The sequence below is a fragment of the Oncorhynchus masou genome, chromosome 30, assembly GCF_036934945.1.
Source record: "Oncorhynchus masou masou isolate Uvic2021 chromosome 30, UVic_Omas_1.1, whole genome shotgun sequence".
Classification (NCBI taxonomy): Eukaryota; Metazoa; Chordata; class Actinopteri; order Salmoniformes; family Salmonidae; genus Oncorhynchus; species Oncorhynchus masou.
In genome coordinates this window covers 4540375-4566627 of record NC_088241.1, presented here as the reverse complement: position 1 = coordinate 4566627, position 26253 = coordinate 4540375, and the positions used below count along the sequence as shown (strand labels likewise).

The following is a 26253-nucleotide window of genomic DNA, read 5'->3' as shown; positions in this document are numbered from 1 at the left end:
TTTGAAGGTTAACCAAACATTATGACAAAAACATGTTATAGACTAGCAAAGTGAAGTAGAACAGTATGTTAATCCAGGTTCTAGAGCTGTGGAAATCCCTCCCTCCCTCTCTCTCCCTATCTTCCTCACCCTCCCCTTCCTCTCCCTACACTCCTCCCTCCCGTCCTCCCTCGCCCTATCGCCTTCCTTTCCCTCACCCTCTCTCCCTACCTTCCACCCTCCCTCGCCCTTGCTGCTTCCTCCTCGCCCTCTCTTACCCTGCTCTTGCTCCTCCTCCTGTCCAAAGGGGGCTGCCAGACACTGTCCAGTGGATCCAAACACCCTGTCAGTCCTGTTGTTGCGGTCCCACACTCTACGCCCTCTATGGGTGAAGTACTGAATCCTGTGTCTGGGCAGGGCTAGCTCAGAGGAGTAGTCACAATCGCAGGGGTTGGTGTCCCAGTTGAACTCAGAGAAGGGCCGCTCCAGCACCCCAAGGAAGCGGTCCACGTACCCGACCACAAAGTCCACCGGGTCCACCGACGGGTCCCACAGGATCCGAGAGATGACGTCATCAGCTGTACGCATACGGGGCTTCTTGGTTGATCCTGATGGGAGAAACACTTTGTTAGTTAGTTATACTTAGTTTGCAGTAAACAGGTATTTTAGTGGGTTCTCATATGTTCAGTTAGATTTAATGGAGGGAAATTGTACCTTTTCCCTCTGTGTCTTTTGGCGGGTTTGTTTTATTCCCTATTGCTTTCTTCTTGAGTTGTCCCTCTTTTTCTCCCTCCTTCCTGTTTTCCTGGTCTATAACAGCCTCTGGGTCGTCTAATGTTGGAGTGCTGAGAAAGAGGGAAGGAAAAAGAGGGATTGTATTCATCACTCTGGTCAATGTAAGAGCTAACCTGTTAGGTCTTCCTCATACTGATAGGACAGTGACCTTCAGATGGATGTATTTTAAGAAGCTCTATATGTCTAAACAGATACATTAATTTAACTCTGCTATTCTACCTCTTCACTTTCTTATCCTATGGAATTAACTACCTATCTATTATATTTCTACTGTGCTACATGACTTGATTACCACTTGGTTCAGAGGCTCTGTTTGCTGTGAGGGCAGACAGAGCCAATACCACAGATGCTGCTTCTCACAGGAGGAAAAACAATGTCTTCTTCTGAAGATTCCACTGTCGCCAGGCAGAAGGATTAGTGATGAGAGGGAGGACTCTGAGATTCTGAGGGCCATCTGTTTAGGGCTGGCAGCTATATGCTTTGAAGATTTCTGTCGTTCAGTCTTATTTAGTTGTTCAAGTGGTTAGAAGTCTGAAATAGACTGAACTGTGAGTAAATATTAGCCCCTAACCCCTGGGCATTTTCAGTTGTTCGAGGGCTGCACAAACATTATGCATCAGACAATTTAAATCATGCTTGTTAAAAATTGCATGAGTGTGAAGGCATGTTTTGACATCACAGTAACAATGGTATCATGGCACCATCAAAAGTCAAAATGCAATGTTACTTAGCCATTGCCCTGCCATAGTTTTTGGTATATAACATAATTTTCTTACAGGTCGGTGGTGATCATGTTAGCTACAGACCTGTGAGATCGACGACACCTGTTTCCAAAACGACACTTTCCCAACAGGAAGAACTGACAGACACCTGCTCCCTCCTGGCCTGGAACATCAGAGAGAGAGGAGAGGGGGGGCAGTTATTTAGCAGCCCGTCTCACCCAAAGTCAGTACAAAACAACATATCTGTATGACCTTATATAATATCTGTATGGCCTTTTATAATATCTGTATGGTAGTCTGTCCTTCCCAGGGTTCTCTGTGTTATCAGTGTCGTGTCTTTGGCTCTGCCGGATTAAGTGATATGACATGCTATTCTAATCATGTAAATGTAATTAACTAGAGAGTCGGGGTACCAGGAAATAATATTTATAGAGCTGTTATCTTCCGAATAAACTCTTAAAGACCTAGTAATATTTTACATCAATAGCAGTCAATATTAATCGTCATCTTAATTCAGTCTCATCTGAAAGTTGTAAATTCTTGGTTATCTGCACGAACTCTGGCTAACAAGTTGAATCAGCAATGCAAAAATTGGGTTTAATTATTTATTTACTAAATACCTAACTAATCACACAGAATTACACACACATAATTAAATCATAACTTGATTACAAATTACGTCATAAAGGAAAACGTCCCTAGCGGGCGGAACAGATATGACAGCTTGTTACACAAAAGAAAAGGTCTGGGTTTGAGTGAAAGAGCGGGAAGACTGAGGAACAAAGGGCGAAAGCTGTGCTATCGTAAAGGTAGGATGGTGGTAGATGGAAGGCCGTGTTGCCCAACCAAGTCCTTTGTCCTTTGAAGAATGTCTCTGCTGGTAAATTGAATACGTTTTAGTAACGTCGTTGTGTGGTAGACGGGATACTCTGTCTGTTCCTTTCTAAACCTCGTTTGCAGCGGCTGTTGCTGACTCAACGACTAGGAGGTATCACTTCTGTAGTGAATAAGAGTTAAAAGTTCATACCATTCGCAACCAAAGGTCACGCTGATGTTGGCTTTGTTCTGTAGTTATTATCTGCACCATTCTGACATTGGACCGTCGTCCTCACATCCTCGGAACAGGAGGTTACATTGTCGTCAAGGCTTTATATAGGAAGGGAGAGGAGGGTGTGCTTGAAATTTTTTATAGCCCATGTCCCTTCACAGGGTTGGGCCACTGATTGAGCAGAGCCCCTTCTTATGAAAACCCAAATCTCACATTTTAGAAGCAAAAATCACATTTCATCCCATCATGAATAATTTCATATTCAAACATTTGAATTGAACAACAATTCCATGTGAATCCGATGACTCTGATGTGTAGACTTTCCACTGTAGAGTTTATGTCATCTTATCATTGATGAGAATGTCTCAGATGACAACCGAACTGACATCATATTCATTAAGTACCACCGCATATGTTCAAGTGCTCGGATTACCAGAATATAGTTAATTTTCCCCCACCTTCTGATGTTCCCAGAATCTCTATGTTAACCAAGGGTTTTGCAAATGTAACATCAGTAGGGTAGAGAGAGGAAAAAGGGGGAAAGAGGTATTTATGACTGTCATAAACCTACCCGCAGGCCAACGTTATGACATAAGTGTCCTTGGATTTACCTAGTTTTACATTGAGAACACATTTTAAATTCCCATGTATTGGTCCACCAAGACCAGTGTGTACATACTCAAAAGAAGGGGGGGGGGGGTCGCTGAGCCCAGTAGACTAGATTAGTTCATGGGCTCAAGGAGAGATTGGAGCAGTCAGGGAGAATGACATCACTCAACAAGGCCACGATGACCCCGAAATGAGCCCCAGACACGCAACCTGCCAGACCAGCCAACCTGACCAAGTCTTTACTGAGCTGAAGGAGCTGAGAGAGATGGTGGTGGAACAGAGAGTGGAGCTGAGGAACATGGTGGTGGATTTGAGAGTGGAGCTGAGGAACATGGGGGCCAGAGTGACAGCTAGTGACAGCCAGGTGAAGGAGCTGAAAGGAGAGGTGGTGAACCAGAGAGTGGAGCTGAGTCACTAAGACTGAACTGGACAAGAACAAGGTGGAGCCAGTGCAGGTAAAAAAAATTGATTAGCTAATATTTAAATTGAACAGACAATGAACAAAATAGCATATTGTTCTGTATGTTATTGCAGTCTACAAAATAAATATTAAAGAGCTGAAAAGATAATATAGAATTTGTATTTATTTATCATTCTAACAGTTTAAGGATGTACAGCTCTCAAAATATGTTCTCGGATTTTGTTCTTTCTAATTCCAGGCCAAGCAGCAGAACTGTCAGCCATGCAGGCCAGGGACAGAGTGAGAGTGAGAACTCAGGTACAGTATTGAAAGAGCTTAATGATGACAGATGAATCATTTGTTTACAGTAGGTAGGATTATTCATTTCCCCCAGTAGATCATTGAAGAGTTCATATTTGCTCTGAAATGTCTCTCTAGCCCAGGAGGCCAGACTGAGTGCCAGTGAGAGAGGTGGAGGAGCTGAAGAAGGAGAATGCAGGTTAGAAAACACACAAATGTAGTCACTGCGCCACATTGACATTATCTTCACAGGTGAAGGATTACTGTGTATACTATATCATATAATGTGAAATAACATACATTAAACTGTATTCACAGACAGGCAAAAAAGTGTCATTCTATGCTGCTTTGACTGACTCTGGGAGGATAGGACCCTTTAATGCTGACATCCCACTGGTCTACAGTAAAGTCTTCCCCAACAAATCGGAAAGGCCTACAACTCACTTACAGGTAAAAGCTACAACTACCTACATGTATGGATATGAGAGTACATTCTGGGCCAGCTAATGTTACTGAGTGCGGATGGATATTGTTGATATCTTCCTGTTTCAGATATAAGTGATAAAAGTCATCTAAATCAGATTCACTGCCAGTGATGCCCCTAGCCCAGGAGACATTGGTGTTTACATATACAAGAATGACAAGAAAATCTTGTTTAATTATGCACACAGTCCTGGTGGAAATGGTAATTTGTGGTAAATTCAGTGACTCTAGAGCTGCAGGTGTATGTGGTCTATATGAGTCTCCCCTCAGGCAGGGGGCTGTATGATGATTCAGATAACCTCAACGCCAACAGTTGCTTCCTGCTCTTCCCTATGTGAGGGGAATCAATTCAAATCATAGGCCCAATAAAACTATATAACTACCAAGGAAAACTCTTAATACAATTATATTTCTGAAAACTGATGGGAGTGATATCTAATCTAAATCACATACCGGCACACCTTGAATGATGTCCTAGTTACAGATTTAAAGAGCCTGTTTTTGTGCAACTTCTGATTAGGACAACCAGGACTCATTATGTCAGGGGTGTCAAACTCAATCCACGGAGGACCTAGTTTCTGCTGGTTCTTGGTTTTTCCTTTCAATTAATACCTTAGACAACAGGGTGAGGGGGAGTTTCTTACTAATCAGTGACCTTAATTCATCAACAAGGGAGGAGTGAAAACCTGCAGACACTTGTTCCTCCTGGAACGAGTTTGACAAGTGCATTATTGCATTTCCATTCATAAATCTCCCAACGTATTAGCTGTCACTGATATCCCAACATGAATGTTACACCGTATATGACACACATCTGCAGTATTACTTGTGTGTAAAGGCACATATTTTGTCCTTACAGGAGGGGTTTCCCATAAGAAGTATGATAGTGCATAAAACATTGCATGTGTAATTCCATCCGTTCTTGGCACTGACAACATTTGGACTGGACTGACTTGGCTTGCAACCGAATGACACTAGAGGGGGTACACAGACAGTTTGGTTGGTTTCTCCCTTTCCCAAAAGTAGAAGTAGGAAGAACTCAGCCCTAGACACTGACCTAGGTTGGTTCTGTGTTTTCCTTAGAAGTTAGAAACATTGAGCTGGTCCTCGATCTGTGCTTCAGAACAACTTCTACCAGGAGCTTTCAGAGAGAGTGGGGGAGTAACAAGTGGGAAAAACACCGATTTCTCCCAAATATCAAATCCAATGTCATTAGTCCCTTGCTTGGTAAACAACAGGTGTAGACTAACAGTGAAATGTTTACTTACGGGCCCTTCCCAACAATGCAGAGAGAAAGAAAATAGAGAGAGAATAGAAAAGTAATAACAGGTAATAATCATATTGTCTGATGAATACACTGTTAGATTCTGGGTTAAACTTGGAAAACTGTTATACTCAGAAGTATAGTATCTGAGGAGTGATAGAGACTGTTTTTTACATCAGTAGTTAATGGTTATCTATAGGAGCCAGATGGCTTTGGAATGTGTTGGGTGGACATGAGGGAGTCACAGGATTGCTATAGGGGATACGGGTGGAGATCTTTGGATTAGGCATCAAGGGGGTTGAGATCAGGTCAGATCCCCTTAAGAGAGTAGCAATGGTTTATTACCCTATCACTTCGTCTTCCTGTCAAACCATAAAATATGTAATGATTAGAGAGAAGGAGGAGTGCCTAAATTGGAGTATATATACTTGTGGTGGAAACATGTTTTGTCTAATGCAGCTGTATTGATCCTCTGGGAAGAAATAAACTTGGTTAAGCTTTCATGGTGTCCGATGAGTTATTTACTCTGAGAATTAGAACCTAACAACACAAATCAAATCAAATTGTATTGGTCGCATACACATGGTTAGCAGATGTTATTGCGAGTGTAGCTAAGATACAATGAGTGTGGAATTTCTGTGGAACATATCATTACTCAGGCAAACCCAGACTTCCTTTAGAGAAAATGAGGATGGGGTGAACACCGGTGGAGGCTGGTGGGAGGAGCTATAGGAGGATGGTCACATTGAAAAGGCTGGAACGATATCAAGCACATCGTACATATGAAAACCACGTTTGACTCCGTTCCATGTATTCCATTGAAGCCATGAGCCCGTCCTCATATGGTTCCTCCCACCAGCCTCCACTGGTGAACATCCAACTTCCTCGATATTAAAAACGGTCCTTCATAATTTGATCATACCTTGATAAACTTCAGTGTTGTGTAATTATCAAAATATGAACGTTCTCTTTCACTGTCATTTCTGCTCTGACTCTAAAGAAGAGTACATGCCCTAGTTAGGCCTACATCTCATATGTCTACAAGTACCAGCAGTTCACACAGAATCCAACTGAATGACAAAACATTACCTGCCGTCACCTGAGGTCCATCTTGGCTGGGACTGGCTAGGACCTCTGTCTTTGGCCCCTCTGTAGCTCTATGCTCCTGTGCTCTCCTGTCCTCCAGGTTCTCAGCTGAGTCCAAAGGCACACCTGTATCCTCTGACGCCATAGTCAATCAACCTGTGGGTGTAAACGATTATTAAACAAAAGTGTTAACTCTGTTTCTCACTCTTAACATGGCAATACAAGCACAACCAGTTAATAAATCAATAAATTAAGCAATAATAGATTTTGTAAATATAGTAGCTATATATTTAGAAGTAAGTTGTGCAATGTAGCTATAGTAGCTACCTAAGCTAAGGAGAACTGAGAGGTAGCCTGCCCTAATGAGGATGTAGCTACAACACACCCAAGAGTCAAGATAACAAGTTATACAATGCAACCAACATGTTAAACATGAATACAACGATAATGTAGTACTGTATAATATATGCATTATGATACATTATTGTTGTTAGTTACCTGAATGTACACCCTCTGACTTATAAACAGATATATCACAGATTCTGTCCGAAGCTACCGTAAATGTGTACTTTAACCTTTGTTATGTTTGTACTGAGGGGCTTGTGGGAAATGTAGGTCTAGGTCTATTTACCTCAGTGATGAGAACAGGCTTTCTTCTCTTCGTTTAAATAATCATTCAAATCCTCAAAACAATTGATGCTATAATATTTTATATTCTAGGCCGTTTATAAATTGACAATAGTTTGTTATAATTTCTTACCGAAGAGAGTATACCAAAACTGTGAGTCATCTGTGCGGTCCTTCTGGATCCAAAGCGCGTGACTCTCCTCGTCACATGTCGACTACCACGAACCTAGAGAGCGAGCGTACCAGAGCAGTGAAAAAGTATAAACAAAAGCTAATACAGCAACAAGACTACTTTGGGAATTAACTAGAAATTAGAACTTACGTGTGCATTGGCGATTTATTTCCCATGCTTTTAAGAAAAGTGATCATGATCTATTTTCGAGACATTGGTTCGTGCTGTGCTAGGTGTTCGCTTGTCAGTAATGTCATTTTGTGATGTTTTGATGCAATATGATCGCCTGTAATTTGTTGCAGTGATTGTTCACGCTGCTTTAATCAAGGTAAGTGTGCTTGACTTATAGGTTTCCATTTAGAAAGGTTGTAGGAAACTTTCCCCAGCAATTAAATTTGATTACACAGAAAGGGTTTATAAGCGCGGAAATCGACTCTGCCACACGAGCATGCTTTTGCGGCATAGTCGATAGCGCGCCGGACCTCAAAGGTCGAACGTTCGAGACCTGCTCCCTGCTGTTTCATTACGTTGGTGTCAGAAGTGATCGGACCTTGCATCCACGACAGTGCGTGTGCTTGGCCGGTGAGCGCGTTCCTGTAAGTCGCAAGCTCGCGCGAGGCTCTTTGAAAGGAGGGAGTAGTGTAAGGACCCTGGGTTTATAAGCGCAGAAATCGACCCTGCCGCACAAGCATGCTTTTGCAGCGCAGTCGATAGCGCGCTGGACCTCGAGCTAGAAGGCCGAGGGTTCGAGACCTGCTCCCTGCTGTTTCATTACAACATCAATGTTTACACTGAATCCAAAGACAAAGCATTGACAATAACGCACCTCTGATCACCAGTCATCACTCCCAGGCCAGGAACTTGCCGTTCTCCCCGTGCCAGGTGTTGGCCCTTCTCTCGGCCGTTCTGCCGCAATAGGCCAGGCAAAACAAATTGTCGAATTGATGCTACAAATACAAAATAACAGTTTTTTTTCTTTGTATTATCTTTTACCAGATCTATTGTGTTATTCTACTACATTCCTTTCACCCTTCCATACACTTCAAAGTGTTTCCTTTTAGATGGTAACAATAATATGCATATACTTGCTTCAGGGCCTGAGCGACAGGCAGTTAGATTTGGGTACTCATTTTAGGCGAAAATTGGAAAAAAAAGGGACTAATCTTTAAGAGGTTTTTTAAATATATGTTTGTTAACATGCCATATTCGATGCACTTTTTTGTTGTTTGGGCCCAATTTAGGTTACGCTATTTGATTCAGAGAAACGTGCATGGTGTAAAAAGTGTCTGTCTCATGACATTGTCATAATTTTGATCTCTACTCCAGCCTGTATTCTACAGGAAATGCCATCTACTCTTTCTACCTTTTCTATAGGCTACATGATTTATGCTAGATTATGTTTTTGACTGAATGTTGGTGGAGTGCCAACAGCACCCCTCTCTCCAACAGCACCCTGGAGAGACAAGAAAAATATTTAGCTTCCCTGCTTTTGACAAAGTGAGCACTGCTTATCACATGGTGGCATCGGCATTCAACTGAATAGCCCATGTGCCAAAGGGTGAGATAAATTGTCATTCATTTTGGGCAGAATTATGTGACGTTTTATGTGTTGTTGGTACATCTTGGTCAGTTTAGTTTGGAAAATGCCGCCCTCGTCAATCTGCCACTGTAGGCGGCCGCCTGATCCTGCCTAACGGGAGGGCCGGCCCTGTTCTCTCCCCCTTCAGATGAATGCTCTGGTAGCTCTCTGTCATTTCTGTGAGCTCCATGGCCCCCGGACCCTGTTCTGCACCGAGGCTCTGCACCCCCCGTCCCCCACACCCTCCCAGGCTGGCGCCCCCATACCCGGGGACAGAGAGTCGGACAGAGAGGGAGAGGGACTCACCATGAGGGCAAACAGCTCAGCTACACAGAGAGGAGACATGTGTGAGGTGAGTGGGAGATGTGTGTGAGATGAGTGAAGGGCTGAACGGACAGAATAGAAATTATATTGACTAATTTGTTTTGTCTAATAACTATTCTTTCTGGCCATCTCGTTCTCTCCCTCTCTTCCCCTCTCACTCATTCAATCTCTCTTACTCACTCACTCACTCTCTCATTCAATCCCTGTCTCTCTCCATCTCTTTGTCAGGGCTACCGGTCTCTCCCAGCGTCTCACCCTGGCTTCGTCAGTGTGGACAGTGAGACAGGCATCCGGTTCTTTAGCCACCAACACCCCAGACAACCCCAGCTCTTCAGTGTGGTCCGCCAGGCCTGCGTACGGAGCCTCAGCTGTGAGGTAACCACCTGTGTGTGTGTGTTGCCATTTTTCTTGCATTAAGACTCATAACTGTTTGTCAATACATAAGCCTTTAGTTAAGGGTGGCAGGTAACCTGGCGGTTCGAGCATTAGGCCAGTAACAACAAGGTTGCTGGGTCCAATACCCAAGCCGACAAGGTGAAAAATATGTCAATGTGCCCTTGAGCAAGGCATTAAACCCTAATTTTCACCAGGGGTGCTGTACTATGGTTGACCCTATAAAACAATATATTTCACTGCAGCTATCTGGTGTGTATGAAACAATATATATCAGGGGTCTCCAACCTTTTCTAGCGTGAGAGCGACTTAAAAAGAAAATAGCAAGCTACTAAGTTTTTGTTCAAGCTTTCAAATAGGCACATTCTTCTTCTCTCCTCTGCAACTCTTCCCCGGGTCCTTAGTGTACAATAGCAAGTAGTGCACTGTTCTGTCAATATACCTGGTAAAATAATGGTTAAACAATTCTAAGAGGGGTCTTATCAAATATTTTATATAGAGTTGATGTCGGAAGTTTACATACACTTAGGTTGGAGTCATTAAAACTCGTTTTTCAACCACTCCACAAATTTCTTGTTAACAAACTATAGTTTTGTCAAGTCGGTTAGGACATCTACTTTCTGCATGACAAGTCATTTCCAACAATTGTTTACAGACAGATTATTTCACTTATAATTCACTGTATCACAATTCCAGTGGGTCAGAAGTTTACATACACTAAGTTGACTGTGCCATTAAACAGCTTGGAAAATTCCAGAAAATTATGTCATGGCTTTAGAAGCTTCTGATGGGCTAATTGACATCATTTGAGTCAATTGGAGGTGTACCTGTGGATGTATTTCAAGGCCTACCTTCAAACTCAGTGCCTCTTTGCTTGACATCATGGGAAAATCAAAAGAAATCAGCCAATACCTCAGAAAAAAAATTGGAGACCTCCAAGTCTGGTTCAAATGCCTGACGCTACCATGTTCATTTGTACAGACAATAGTATAAACACCATGGGACCATGCAGTAGTCATACCACTCAGGAAGGAGATGCGTTCTGTCTCCTAGAGATGAACATACTTTGGTGCGAAAAGTGCAAATAAATCCCAGAACAGCAGCAAAGGACCTTGCAAATATGCTGGAAAAGATGAGGAAACGGGTACAAAAGTATCTATATTCACAGTAAAACGAGTCATATATCGACCTAACCTGAAAGGCCACTCAGCAAGGAAGAAGCCACTGCTCCAAAACCGCCATAAAGCCAGACTACGGTTTACAACTGCATATGGGGACAAAGATCATACTTTTTGGAGAAATGTCCTCTGGTCTGATGAAACAAAATAGAACTGTTTGGTCATTATGACCATCGTTATGTCTGGAGGAAAAAGGAGGAGGCTTGCATGCCGAAGAACACCATCCCAACTGTGAAGCACGGGGGTGGCAGCATCATGTTGTTTGGGTGCTTTGTTGCAGGAGGGACTGGTGCACTTCACATAATAGGTGGCATCATGAGGTAGGAAAATTATGTGGATATATTATTGAAGCAACATCTCAAGAACTCAGTCAGGAAGTTTAAGCTTGGTCGCAGATGGGTCTTCCAAATGGACAATGAACCCAAGCATACTTCCAAAGTTGTGGCAAAATGGCTTAAGGACAACAAAGTCAAGGTATTGGACTGGCCATCACAAAGCCCTGACCTCAATCCTATAGAAGATTTGTAGGCAGAACTGAAAAACCGTGTGTCAGCAAGGAGGCCTACAAACCTGACTCAGTTACACCAGCTCTGTCAGGAGGAATGGGCCAAAATTCACCCAACTTACTGTGGGAAGCTTATGGAAGTCTACCCGAAACGTTTGACCCAAGTTAATCTATTTAAAGGCAATGCTACCAAATACTAATTGAGTTTGTAAACTTCTGACTCACTGGGAATGTGATGAAATAAATAAAAGCTGAAATAAAAAAATTATCTACTCTTATTTTGACATTTCACATTCTTAAAATAAATTGGTGATCCTAACTGAACGAAGACAGGGAATCTTCACTAGGATTTAATGTCAGGAATTGTGAAACACCTTAGCCAAATACATTTAAACTCAGTTTATGTAAACTTCTGACTTCCAACTGTATATTCCCAAATTATGTTCTCAGTTTGAATTTTCACTCTGAAAATTACAATTGTTCATAGAGAGACAATGAAATTGGATGTGCTGAATCCATGTTAATGCCTAAATCACAGCAGAACATAATTTTTGGGGGGTCTGGAAGAAAACAAAAAAACTAATTATTTTGGAGTGTAGTTCCACCTTGTGCCTCTGGCCCTTTTAATCGTGCATCTAGGGAGTGAGGAATGTGCCGGTCTAGCGATGGTTCTGCGCTGCTGCTGCTCATTTCATGGCAAAGTTTGCAAATAACCAAATAATTTATACAAATGTTATACTTACTCATGATATACTTCGTCCAGGTAAGCCTACTTTGCAGTTAACATTTAAATTAGAAGGTTTTGGGGGAAGTGTTTCTATCAACCCACGAGATGGTTTTCACATTATAAAATCTACCAGCCACTCAGAATTTTTACCAGACAAAATATTTTTCTCCCGCTAAAATTACACCCAACAAAACGCTCAAACAGATCACATGCTTTTTAATGTTTGTAAAACAATAAATGTATTACTAGTAAGAAGTAATTATATTGTTTAATTTCATTCTTTTAACCAAAATATCACAGATGAGACAAATGTTCACATGCACCGTTAGGGTAACGTGACTTTAGGCCCTGGTGGCTAACCAGGGGTGGGATAATGTCAATGTTGCATTGATTAGATAGTAGCTCGGAGCTTGTGGTGTCTGAGTCTACTTGTGAGATTTGTTTGCTGACGAACACGTGAAAATTGCATGTACATTCAGAGCTACTGCGTGATCTACCTGTTGGAGACCCCTGATAGATAGATAGATAGATAGATAGATAGATAGATAGATAGATAGATAGATAGATATCACAGGAGGTTGGTGGCACCTTAATTGGGGAGAACGGGCTTGTGGTAATGACGGGAGCGGGGTCAGTGGTGTCATGTCTTTGGCTCTACCGGATTAAGTGATATGACATGCTATTCTATAAAATAATTTCTCCGTAATTAATATTACCTGATTGAGCTAATCATGTAAATGTAATTAACTAGAGAGTCGGGGTACCAGGAAATAATATTTATAGAGCTGTTGTCTTCCGAATAAACTCTTAAAGACCTAGTAATATTTTACATCAATAGCAGTCAATATTAATCGTCATCTTAATTCAGTCTCATCTGAAAGTTGTAAATTCTTGGTTATCTGCACGAACCCTGGCGAACAAGTTGAATCAGCAATAAAAAAATTGGGTTTAATTATTTATTTACTAAATACCTAACTAATCACACAGAATTACACACACATAATTAAATCATAACTTGATTACAAATTACGTCATAAAGGAAAACGTCCCTAGCGGGCGGAACAGACATGACAGCTGGTTACACAAAAGAAAAGGTCTGGGCTGAGTTTGAGTGAAAGAGCGGGAAGACTGAGGAACAAAGGGTGAAGCTGTGCTGTCGTAAATACAGTATCTTATGCATTGTAAATTACCGCTCCATTTGGAAAAGGAAAATGCAATAAATATTTACTCTGAGCTGCGCTTCAGTAGGTTGTGTCACGTTCGTTGAATGGAGGAGACCAAGGCGCAGCGTGATATGAATACATGTTACTTTTAATAAAGACGGACACTAAACAAACTATACAAAATAACAAAACGAACGTGACGCTATAATATAAATGTGCAGACACAGGCAACTAGACATAGACAATAACCCACAAAATACCCAAAGAAGAGGGCTGCCTAAATATAGTTCCCAATCAGAGACAACGATAAACAGCTGCCTCTGATTGAGAACCAATCTAGGCAACCATAGACATACATTAACACCTAGATGGTAAACCCCATAAACCTACAAAACCCCTAGACAGTACAAAAACACATACATCACCCATGTCACACCCTGACCTAACCAAAACGATAAAGAAAACAAAGAATACTAAGGTCAGGGCGTGACAGGTTGGTGGTAGATGGAAGGCTGTGTTGCCCAACCGAGTCCTTTGTCCTTTGAAGAATGTCTCTGGTTGTCAGTTGGATACGTTGTAGTAACATCGTTGTGTGATAGACAGAATACTCTGTCTGATCCTTCCTAACCCTCGTTTGCAGCTGCTGTTGCTAACTCAACGACTAGGAGGTATCACTTCTGTAGTGAATAAGAGTTAAAAGTTCATACCATTCGCAACCAAAGCTCACGCTGATGTTGGCTTCGTTCTGTAGTTATTATCTGAACCATTCTGACATCGGACCGTCGTCCTTGGAACAGGAGGTTATATTGTCGTCAAGGACTTATATAGGAAGAGGAGGGCGTGTTTGAAAAGTTTTATAGCCGATGTCTCTTCACAGGGGCGGGCCACTGATTGAGCAGAGCCCCTTCTTATGAAAACCCAAATCTCACATTTTAGAAGCTAAAATCACATTTCATCCCATCACGAATAATTTCATATTCAAACATTTGAATTGAACAACAATTCCATGTGAATCCGATGACTCTGATGTGTAGAGTTTCCACTGTAGAGTTTATGTCATCTTATCATTGATGAGAATGTCTCAGATGACAACCGAACTGACATCATATTCATTAAGTACCACCGCATATGTTCAAGTGCTCGGATTACCAGAATATAGTTAATTTTCCCCCACCTTCTGATGTTCCCAGAATCTCTATGTTAACCAAGGGTTTTGCAAATGTAACATCAGTAGGGTAGGGAGAGGAAAAAGGGGGAAAGAGGTATTTATGACTGTCATAAACCTACCCGCAGGCCTATGTCATAACAGTGGAATGGTATCAAATACATCAAACATGATTTCCAGGTGTTTGATGCAATTCCATTTGCTCTGTTCCTAATGTCTGTTCTCCCCTCAGTACCCTCCCTCTCTCATCTGCCTCTCTCCCTCCCTGCCTCTCTAGGTGTGTCCAGGTCGTGAGGGTCCTATCTTCTTTGGGGATGAGCAGCATGGTTTTGTGTTCTCTCACACGTTCTTCATCAAGGACAGCCTGGCCCGGGGCTTTCAGCGGTGGTACAGTATCGTCATGGTAGCCATGGACAGGATCTACCTCATCAACTCCTGGCCCTTCCTGCTGCGCCACCTCAGACTCACGGTACAGAGTCTACAGAGCACAGCACTGAAGGTAAGGACACACACACAAACTAACACACCATGTTAAATGTATGGGACATAGATATATACACACATTAAAACACACTTACTATTCATTTTATTTTTTATTTTTTTATTTCACCTTTATTTAACCAGGTAGGCTAGTTGAGAACAAGTTCTCATTTGCAACTGCGACCTGGCCAAGATAAAGCATAGCAGTGTGAACAGACAACACAGAGTTACACATGGAGTAAACAATAAACAAGTCAATAACACAGTAGAAAAAAAAGAGAGTCTATATACATTGTGTGCAAAAGGCATGAGGAGGTAGGCAAATAATTACAATTTTGCAGATTAACACTGGAGTGATAAATGATCAGATGGTCATGTACAGGTACAGATATTGGTGTACAAAAAAGCAGAAAAGTAAATAAATAAAAACAGTATGGGGATGAGGTAGGTAAAATTGGGTGGGCTATTTACCGATAGACTATGTACAGCTGCAGCGATCGGTTAGCTGCTCAGATAGTGTTCATAACGTGAACATAAAATATAAGACAAATAAACATGAACACTAACTCTTACTACCAGACAGAAAAGGCGGGCAATGTTTGACTTCTCTCCCTCTTATTTCTCCCCCCTCCCCCTATCCTCTACAGGTGTTTGACAGTGAGCAGTGTGTGTGTTCTCAGAGGGCGGTGAGGATGAACAGCGTGTTCTCTCCTGCTGTCTTCCCCCACCAGAGGAGTGGTAACGCTGCCCGCTCCCTGCCCTCCCTCACCCAGCACACCAACCTCTGGGCCAGCCTACACTCCTCCTTCAGCTGGTGAGACGGCTAACTGTCGCTAACGATCACTAAGGTCACTAATCTAAACAATCGCAGACATACAGTCAACATCAGGGGTGGTCGGGCAGGGTTCTATCTGTCTATCCCAGTTGTTTGATACACTCTCTTGTGTTTTTTCCTCTACTGCTGGTTACTGAAGGCCTGTGGTAGTCGTCTGACAGAGAAGCTGCTGGAGGGAGCTCCCACAGAGGACACACTGCTTCTTATAGAGAGACAGACCGGTATGCACGGGTGCTCATAGAGAGACAGACAAGTGCGAACAGGTGTTCATAGAGAGGCAGACAGGTGCGCACGGGTGCTCATCGAGAGACAGACAGGTGCGCACGGGTGCTCATAGAGAGACAGACAGGTGCGCACAGGGTGCTCATAGAGAGACAGACAGGTACACACTAGTGCTCATAGAGAGACAGACAGGTGCTCATAGAGAGACAAACGTGCTCATAGCGAGACAGACAAGTGCGCACAGGTGCTCATAGAGAGACAGACAAGTGCGCACAGGTGCTCATAGCGAGACAGACAAGTGCGCACAGGTGCTCATAGCGAGACAGACAGGTGCTCATAGAGAGACAGACAAGTGCGCACGGGTGCTCATAGAGAGACAGACAAGTGCGCACGGGTGCTCATAGAGAGACAGACATGTGCGCACAGGTGCTCATAGAGAGACAGACATGTGCGCACAGGTGCTCATAGAGAGACAGACATGTGCGCACAGGTGCTCATAGAGAGATAGACACCGCCTGGTACGGCAACTGCTCCGCCCTCAACCGTAAGGCTCTCCAGAGGGTAGTGAGGTCTGCACAACGCATCACCGGGGGCAAACTACCTGCCCTCCAGGACACCTACACCACCTGATGTTACAGGAAGGCCATAAAGATCATCAAGGACATCAACCACCTGAGCCACTGCCTGTTCACCCCGCTATCATCCAGAAGGCGAGGTCAGTACAGGTGCATCAAAGCTGGGACCGAGAGACTGAAAAACAGCTTCTATCTCAAGGACATCAGACTGTTAAACAGCCACCACTAACATTGAGTGGCTGCTGCCAACACACTGACACTGACTCAACTCCAGCCACTTTAATAATGGGAATTGATGGGAAATGATGTAAATATATCACTAGCCACTTTAAACAATGCTACCTGATATAATGTTACTTACCCTTACCCTTTCCCCCTTCTGATGACCAGGTGGCGAATCGCATCTCTGCATGTCTGGCAGACATATCAGTGTGGATGACGGATCACCACCTCAAGCTGAACCTCGGCAAGACGGAGCTGCTCTTCCTCCCGGGGAAGGACTGCCCGCTCCATGATCTCGCCATCACGGTTGACAACTCCATTGTTTCCTCCTCCCAGAGCGCTAAGAACCTTGGCGTGATCCTGGACAACACCCTGTCGTTCTCAACTAACATCAAGGTGGTGGCCCGTTCCTGTAGGTTCATGCTCTACAGCATCCGCAGAGTACGCCCCTGCCTCACACAGGAAGCGGCGCAGGTCCTAATCCAGGCACTTGTCATCTCCCGTCTGGATTACTGCAACTCGCTGTTGGCTGGGCTCCCTGCCTGTGCCATTAAACCCCTACAACTCATCCAGAACGCCGCAGCCCGTCTGGTGTTCAACCTTCCCAAGTTCTCTCACGTCACACCGCTCCTCCGCTCTCTCCACTGGCTTCCAGTTGAAGCTCGCATCCGCTACAAGACCATGGTGCTTGCCTACGGAGCTGTGAGGGGAACGGCACCGCAGTACCTCCAGGCTCTGATCAGGCCCTACACCCAAACAAGGGCACTGCGTTCATCCACCTCTGGCCTGCTCGCCTCCCTACCACTGAGGAAGTACAGTTCCCGCTCAGCCCAGTCAAAACTGTTCGCTGCTCTGGCCCCCCAATGGTGGAACAAACTCCCTCACGACGCCAGGACAGCGGAGTCAATCACCACCTTCCGGAGACACCTGAAACCCCACCTCTTCAAGGAATACCTAGGATAGGATAAAGCAATCCTTCTCACCCCCCCCCTTAAATGATTTAGATGCACTATTGTAAATTGGCTGTTCCACTGATGTCAGAAGGTGAATTCACCAATTTGTAAGTCGCTCTGGATAAGAGCGTCTGCTAAATGACTTAAATGTAAATGTAAATTATTCATCTCATATGCATACGTATATACTGTACTCTATATCATCGACTGCATCCTTATGTAATACATGTATCACTAGCCACTTTAACTATGCCACTTTGTTTACATACTCATCTCATATGTATGTACTGTACTCGATACCATCTACTGTATCTTGCCTATGCTGCTCTGTACCATCACTCATTCATATATCCTTATGTACATATTCTTTATCCCCTTACACTGTGTATAAGACAGTAGTTTAGGAATTGTTAGTTAGATTACTTGTTGGTTATTACTGCATTGTCGGAACTAGAAGCACAAGCATTTCGCTACACTCGCATTAACATCTGCTAACCATGTGTATGTGACAAATAAAATTTGATTTGATTTGAGATAGACAAGTGCACACAGGTCTGTCTCTCTATGAGCACAAGTACGCACAGGTGTTCATAGAGAGACAGACGGGTGCTCATAGAGAGACAGACATGCGCACGAGTGCTCATAGAGAGACAGACAAGTGCGCACAGGTGCTCATAGAGAGACAGACATGGGCGCACGGGTGCTCATAGAGAGACAGACATGTGCGCACAGGTGCTCATAGAGAGACAGACAGGTACGCACTGGTGCTCATAGGGAGACAGACAGTTGCGCACGGGTGCTCATAGAGAGAAAGGCAGGTGCGCACTGGTGCTCATAGAGAGACAGACATGTGCGCACAGGTGCTCATAGAGAGACAGACAGGTACGCACAGGTGCTCATAGAGAGACAGACACGTGCGCACAGGTGCTCATAAAGAGACAGACAGGTACGCACTGGTGCTCATAGAGAGACAGACAAGTGCGCACGGGTGCTCATAGAGAGACAGACAAGTGACCACAGGTGCTCATAGAGAGACAGACAGGTGTGCACAGGTGCTCATAGAGAGACAGACAGGTACACATGGGTGCTAATAGTGTGACAGACAGGTGCTCATAGTGTGACAGACAGGTGCTCATAGAGAGACAGACAGGTGCACACGGGTGCTTATAGGGAGACAGACAGGTACACATGGGTGCTCATAGAGAGACAGACAAGTGCGCACAGGTGCTCATAAAGAGACAGACAGGTGAGCATGGGTGCTCATATAGAGACAGACAGGTACGCACTGGTGCTCATAGAGAGACAGACAGGTACGCACTGGTGCTCATAGAGAGATAGACAAGTACGCACTGGTGCTCACAGAGAGACAGACAGGTGTTCACGGGTGCTCATAGAGAGACAGACAGGTGTGCACGGGTGCTTATAGGGAGACAGACAGGTACACATGGGTGCTAATAGTGTGACAGACAGGTGCTCATAGTGTGACAGACAGGTGCTCATAGAGAGACAGACAGGTGCACACGGGTGCTTATAGGGAGACAGACAGGTACACATGGGTGCTCATAGAGAGACAGACAAGTGCGCACAGGTGCTCATAAAGAGACAGACAGGTGAGCACGGGTGCTCATATAGAGACAGACAGGTACACACTTGTGCTCATTGAGAGACAGACAGGTGCTCATAGAGAGACAGACACGTGCGCACAGGTGCTCATAGAGAGACAGACACGTGCGCACAGGTGCTCATAGAGAGACAGACAAGTGCGCACAGGTGCTCATAGAGAGACTGACGGGTGCTCATAGAGAGACAGACATGTGCGTACGGGTGCTCATAGAGAGACAGACATGTGCGCACAGGTGCTCATAGAGAGACAGACAGGTGCTCATAGAGAGACAGACAGGCGTGCACGGGTGCTCATAGAGAGACAGACAGGTGCACACAGGTGCTCATAGCGAGACAGACAGGTGCTCATAGAGAGACAAACGTGCTCTTAGCGAGACAGACAAGTGCGCACAGGTGCTCATAGCGAGACAGACAGGTGCTCATAGAGAGACAAACGTGCTCATAGCGAGACAGACAAGTGCGCACAGGTGCTCATAGAGAGACAGACAAGTGCGCACAGGTGCTCATAGAGAGACAGACAAGTGCGCACAGGTGCTCATAGAGAGACAGACAGGTGCTCATGGTGTGACAGACAGGTGCTCATAGAGAGACAGACAGGTTTCACACGGGTGCTTATAGGGAGACAGACAGGTACACATGGGTGCTCATAGAGAGACAGACAAGTGCGCACGGGTGCTCATAGCGAGACAGTCAAGTGCGCACAGGTGCTCATAGAGGGACAGACAGGTATGCACAGGTGCTCATAGAGAGACAGACACGTGCGCACAGGTGCTCATAGAGAGACTGACGGGTGCTCATAGAGAGACAGACATGTGCGCACGGGTGCTCATAGAGAGACAGACATGTGCGCACTGGTGCTCATAGAGAGACAGACAAGTGCGCACTGGTGCTCATAGAGAGACAGACAGGTACCCACTGGTGCTCATAGAGAGACAGACAAGTGCGCACGGGTGCTCATAGAGAGACAGACAGGTGCTCATAGAGAGACAAACGTGCTCATAGCGAGACAGACAAGTGCGCACAGGTGCTCATAGAGAGACAGACAGGTATGCACTGGTGCTCATAGAGGGACAGACAGGTATGCACTGGTGCTCATAGACAGACAAGTGCACACAGGTGCTCATAGAGAGACAGACATGTGCGTACAGGTGCTCATAGAGAGACAGACAGGTACGCACTGGTGCTCATAGAGAGACAGACAGGTACGCACTGGTGCTCGTAGAGAGATAGACAAGTACGCACTGGTGCTCACAGAGAGACAGACAGGTGTTCACGGGTGCTCATAGAGAGACAGACAGGTGTGCACGGGTGCTCATAGAGAGACAGACAGGTACACACTCGTGCTCATTGAGAGACAGACAAGTGCGCACAGGTGCTCATAGAGAGACAGACAGGTACACATGGGTGCTCATAGTGTGACAGACAGGTGCTCATAGTGTGACAGACAGGTGCTCATAGAGAGACAGACAGGTGCACACGGGTGCTTATAGGGAGACAGACAGGTACACATGGGTGCTCATAGAGAGACAGACAAGTGCGCACAGGTGCTCATAAAGAGACAGACAGGTGAGCACGGGTACTCATATAGAGACAGACAGGTACACACTCGTGCTCATTGAGAGACAGACAAGTGCGCACAGGTGCTCATAGAGAGACAGACACGTGCGCAGAGGTGCTCATAGAGAGACTGACGGGTGCTCATAGAGAGACAGACATGTGCGCACGGGTGCTCATAGAGAGACAGACATGTGCGCACAGGTGCTCATAGAGAGACAGACAGGTACGCACTGGTGCTCATAGAGAGACAGACAGGTGCGCACGGGTGCTCATAGAGAGACAGACAGGTGCGCACGGGTGCTCATAGAGAGACAGACAGGTGCACACAGGTGCTCATAGCGAGACAGACAGGTGCTCATAGAGAGACAGACAAGTGCACACAGGTGCTCATAGAGAGACAAACGTGCTCATAGCGAGACAGACAAGTGCGCACAGGTGCTCATAGAGAGACAGACAAGTGCGCACAGGTGCTCATAGAAAGACAGACAGGTGCTCATAGAGAGACAGACAAGTGTGCACAGGTGCTCATAGAGAGACAGACAAGTGCGCACGGGTGCTCATAGAGAGACAGACAGGTACACACTAGTGCTCATAGAGAGACAGACAGGTGCTCATAGAGAGACAGACAAGTGCGCACAGGTGCTCATAGCGAGACAGACAGGTGCTCATAGAGAGACAGACAAGTGCGCACGGGTGCTCATAGAGAGACAGACAGGTACACACTAGTGCTCATAGAGAGACAGACAGGTGCTCATAGAGAGACAAACGTGCTCATAGCGAGACAGACAAGTGCGTACAGGTGCTCATAGAGAGACAGACAAGTGTGCACAGGTGCTCATAGAGAGACAGACAGGTACGCACTGGTGCTCATAGAGAGACAGACAAGTGTGCACGGGTGCTCATAGCGAGACAGACAAGTGCGCACAGGTGCTCATAGAGGGACAGACAGGTATGCACTGGTACTCATAGACAGACAAGTGCGCACAGGTGCTCATAGAAAGACAGACAAGTGCGCACAGGTGCTCATAGAGAGACAGACAGGTACGCACTGGTGCTCATAGAGAGACAGACAGGTACGCACTGGTGCTCATAGAGAGATAGACAAGTACGCACTGGTGCTCATAGAGAGATAGACAGGTGTGCACGGGTGCTCATAGAGAGACAGACATATGCGCACAGGTGCTCATAGAGAGACAGACATGTGCGCACAGGTGCTCATAGAGAGACAGACATGTGCGCACGGGTGCTCATAGAGAGACAGACAGGTACGCACTGGTGCTCATAGAGAGACAGACAAGTGCGCATAGGTGCTCATAGAGAGACAGACATATGCGCACAGGTGCTCATAGAGAGACAGACATGTGCGCACAGGTGCTCATAGAGAGACAGACGGGTGCTCATAGAGAGACAGACAGGTACGCACTGGTGCTCATAGAGAGACAGACAGGTGTTCACGGGTGCTCATAGAGAGACAGACAGGTGTGCACGGTGCTCATAGAATAGACAGACAGGTGCGCATGGGTGCTCATAGAGAGACAGACAGGTACTCACTGGTGCTCATAGAGAGACAGACAAGTGCGCACAGGTGCTCATAGAGAGAAAGACAGGTACGCACTGGTGCTCATAGAGTGACAGACAAGTGCACACAGGTGCTCATAGAGAGACAGACATGTGCGCACAGGTGCTCATAGAGAGATAGACATGTGCGCACAGGTGCTCATAGAGAGAAAGACAGGTACGCACTGGTGCTCATAGAGTGACAGACAAGTGCACACAGGTGCTCATAGAGAGACAGACATGTGCGCACAGGTGCTCATAGAGAGATAGACATGTGCGCACAGGTGCTCATAGAGAGATATACAAGTACGCACTGGTGCTCATAGAGAGACAGACAGTTAGCCCGAATGTTAAACGGGTCGACAGGTACACACTGGTGTTCATAGAAAGACAGACATGCAGACAGACAGGATAACTCTGGAGGTGGGAGACACCGTGAGACCAGTTTTAAACTCGTCAAAGAGACATATTATCCCATATGGCTCAAGTTAAAAGAAGTGAATAAAAAGATTGTGATCTGATATCAGGGTAAAGCGTTCCTGACAGCATTATCATGAGAAGTCGTGTGTTTGCCCAGTGTGTCAGAGTGGAACAGGAGTCCGTGTCTACAGTAAACTTGTGATTAACACGGTTCGACCACGAGGACAGAGAGCTACGATGTGACTCACTGAACCATGTCACACATTCCATTCTGATTACCATTTTTGGGACAATTTTTCCATTGCTCCCCCTGTTCAGCTCTGATATTGCAAGTCGCTATGACACTTGAATACTTCCAATCAGGAAAATAGTTGCAATTGGTACTTTGTTTACTATCCTTGCTAAATAAATTTAAATAAAATAACAGTATATATACAGTATATATCTAGGAATTGGTCCCGATATTGGGTGTTTTGTATGTCTTTTTAACAATGTCCTGTTGTCTTCTCAGAGCAAGAGGAGGAAATGAGTTGCTGGGAAGGAGCAGAAGGGGGCGGGTTTAGACCCCTGTGCCACCAATCGGAGAGCGAGCTGTACAGAGACTTCTTGTTTGACGAGGGGAAAGCAGAGGGGTATCCTGGTCCAAAGTTCAGGTCCTTGAGACATTTAAGACAGGTAAACATTGGTGTGCCTTTCTCCCTACCACATCATGAACACTTTCATTTCTAGCACATCATACGCCATACTTAATTCTGTTAACCACTTGGTTTAAAAAACAACAACTTTGTGAGCCAATTGGTTAAAAAGGGAAACCAATATCGTCTTATTTTGTGAATGCATTTCTTGTCTGTTTCCTTGTGATGATATCTGCTATCTGATTTGTACGCAGGTGCTCGGGACCACTGATTTCCGCCAGCTAGCATGGCACGTGCTCATGGGAAATCAGGTCATATTGAGAGGGGCTGACCCAGGGCTCATCCATTCAGCATTCACCATGCTGAAGGTCAGCCAATCAAAAGTTTACTCGTCGTATCCCCCTTTAAAGAATATTCCTCCTAACATTCATCGCTCATCACATGGTTTGGTATATATCCCATCAGGCCTTGCTCCCGGTGGGCTGTGTCCGCTCTGTGACGTACAGCGCCCAGTATGAGGAAGCATACCAATGTAACTTCCTGGGCCTCAGCCCTGACGTGCCCATCCCCACACACGTCAGCTCGTCAGGTACCTTAACCCAGAATACATCACTGTGGTTACTGCTTTATTTACATTTAAGTCATTTAGCAGACGCTCTTATCCAGAGCGACTTACAAATTGGTGAATTCACCTTCTGACATCCAGTGGAACAGCCACTTTACAATAGTGCATCTAAATCATTAAGGGGGGGGGTGAGAAGGATTACTTATCCTATCCTAGGTATTCCTTGAAGAGGTGGGGTTTCAGGTGTCTCCGGAAGGTGGTGATTGGAGGTCTGCTTATAATCACTATTACATATGATAGTAATATGCTAATAATAAAATACTGTATGATAATGATATTAGTTATAAGTGCAAACAGAACAATTAACAAATAAAATGTTTTCATAAGGTTTTGAATCCTAAAATATCCATAAAATATGTCCATCTTGCTGTGTCCCTTCCCAGAGTTCTCAGTGTTGGTGGATGTGGTCAGTCTGGAGAGGGGCTCTCTGTACTCTGCTGCTTGTGGTGAAGATATCCTCTCACTCTATCAGTTCAACATCAGCAGTACCAACTCACAGCCTACAGATAAAGGTGAGGATAGACCCCATTTGGACAATATACTATATACATCATCAACATGAATGTATACATTATACATGTCTTCTTCAAGGCACCTCTAGTTGTTAACAATCATGGCAAAGGTCAAAGACAATTACTTGTGTGAAATTTTCCTCCATTAACTTTCCAGTTTCAATCTATTGACCTGCATCTCTCCTGCTCTCTCACTGTCTCTCGTCACCCCTATCACTCTCTATCCTTCTCTCCCGTCCTCTCTCTCTCTCTTCTCCTCACCACTCTCCCAGGTCCCACGTTGTTGAATAAGATTGAGGTGGCGTTGTCCAATGAGAACCTGTCAGTGGACGTGGTCTCTCACTGTCTGCTGTGTCTGAAGGAGGAGTGGATGAAGTGAGTAACAACAACCCCTCTGATAAGCAGGGAATTTCCCTCAACTTTGAAGTTTAATTTCTTTGGCTCTTTCTAAACAGAGGTATGTAGGTATGCAACTGTCGATAGTGGGGCATTAAAGAGTCAAACAAGTCCCCCTATGAAACCACCCAAAGCCCCAGCCTGGTTACATTGGCTGTGCAGTACAGGATGATGTGGAATGCTTAATGTAGTCCAGAATCATTGGGAAATTCCAATAACTCCTCTCCCTCTCACTTCTATCCATACCCCTCCTCCCCTTAACCTCCCCCTCTATCCCTTCAATTCCTTAGTAAAGTGAAGGTGCTGTTTAAGTTCTCCAAGGTAGATGGGCGTGGGAGGGAGGACACCCAGAATGTGTTGGCCCTGCTGGGTGCAACGGGGCCTGGGGAGAAGGACAACGTCAGGCTGCTCAAGTTCTGGATGACGGGACTCAGCAAAACCTACAAGAGCCATCTGATGACCGCTGTCAGAGGAGGGGAGAGGCCCCTTAGCCAGTGAGAGAGCAGTGGAGGAGAATATGAGCGGTAGCGGGAGAGACCATACAGCTGGAGTGAAATATACTGTATCTCAGTATAGGAGGCTGGTGGGAGGAGGTATGGGAGGGTGGGCTCATTGTAATGGCTGGAATGGATTAAATGGAACGGAGTCAAATGTGATTTCCATATGTTTGATGTGTTTAACACTGTTCCATTTATACCTTTCCAGCCATGACAATGAGCCCGTCCTATAGCTCCTCCCAGCACCCTCTGCGTGTATCTAACTACTGTATTTGGACAGACAGAGAGAAAGGGAAAGAAAACAAGTGTGAATGAGTGAGTAATGACAGATAGACTGACTGAAGGATATGTTTGTGTCCAGGTGCTGACTTGATTAAAACCCATCCTTCACCATAAAGAATAAAAATCCACTCCATGGGTCGGTTTTAAATTAATAATTAATTCAGATACATTACGTAAAACGTAATAAGTAATTTGTATATTTTTTTTTAGTAATCAAATGGGAATTATTATAGGAACACTGTCCACAATTTTCTGTCTAAATTATTATAAAACTTTCAATAGTTTTGTTAACACATTGTACAGAGATATTCAAATAAAATAACTGCTTGAGCTGAAACTGAAA

The 26253-nt window shown here is 44.8% G+C and overlaps 3 protein-coding genes across 5 annotated transcripts in view; 2 read left to right on the top strand and 1 right to left on the bottom strand.

Moving 5' to 3' along the window:
• Window positions 1-7864, bottom strand: part of LOC135521850 (leukocyte receptor cluster member 9-like) — a 10144-nt gene extending 2280 nt beyond the window's left edge. Inside the window, exons 1-5 of one of the 3 annotated variants that reach the window (XM_064947621.1) lie at window positions 7447-7864; window positions 6690-6842; window positions 1581-1659; window positions 694-824; window positions 258-587 (exon numbers count right to left, since the gene is read on the bottom strand). In XM_064947621.1, coding sequence (XP_064803693.1) covers window positions 258-587; window positions 694-824; window positions 1581-1659; window positions 6690-6831 — 682 coding nt within the window. In that variant the 5' untranslated portion in view covers window positions 6832-6842; window positions 7447-7864. The other 2 variants (XM_064947622.1, XM_064947620.1) reach the window with 2 other exon arrangements.
• On the top strand, window positions 1656-26253 carry LOC135521853 (folliculin-like). Its single transcript, XM_064947624.1, has 15 exons — window positions 1656-3608; window positions 3813-3871; window positions 3992-4052; window positions 4172-4303; window positions 9213-9416; window positions 9617-9763; window positions 14797-15018; window positions 15647-15809; window positions 15960-16055; window positions 23475-23638; window positions 23853-23966; window positions 24064-24187; window positions 24607-24735; window positions 25008-25110; window positions 25422-26253. The coding sequence occupies exons 3-15, from the start codon at window positions 4047-4049 to the stop codon at window positions 25627-25629; spliced, it is 1812 nt and encodes a 603-aa protein (XP_064803696.1). The 5' UTR covers window positions 1656-3608; window positions 3813-3871; window positions 3992-4046; the 3' UTR covers window positions 25630-26253.
• On the top strand, window positions 16050-17843 carry LOC135521852 (uncharacterized). The gene is made up of 2 exons (XM_064947623.1): window positions 16050-16771; window positions 17022-17843. The coding sequence occupies exon 2, from the start codon at window positions 17067-17069 to the stop codon at window positions 17814-17816; it is 750 nt and encodes a 249-aa protein (XP_064803695.1). The 5' UTR covers window positions 16050-16771; window positions 17022-17066; the 3' UTR covers window positions 17817-17843.

Excerpts from the sequence above, each read along its gene's own strand:
- LOC135521853 (XM_064947624.1), top strand. Across the intron at positions 9,764-14,796 it reads TACGGAGCCTCAGCTGTGAG|GTGTGTCCAGGTCGTGAGGG; the intron begins GTAACCACCTGT and ends CTGCCTCTCTAG. Across the intron at positions 15,810-15,959 it reads CAGCCTACACTCCTCCTTCA|GCTGGTTACTGAAGGCCTGT; the intron begins GCTGGTGAGACG and ends TTTTCCTCTACT.
- LOC135521852 (XM_064947623.1), top strand. The coding sequence starts at position 17,067 with ATGACGGATCACCACCTCAAGCTGAACCTCGGCAAGACGGAGCTGCTC.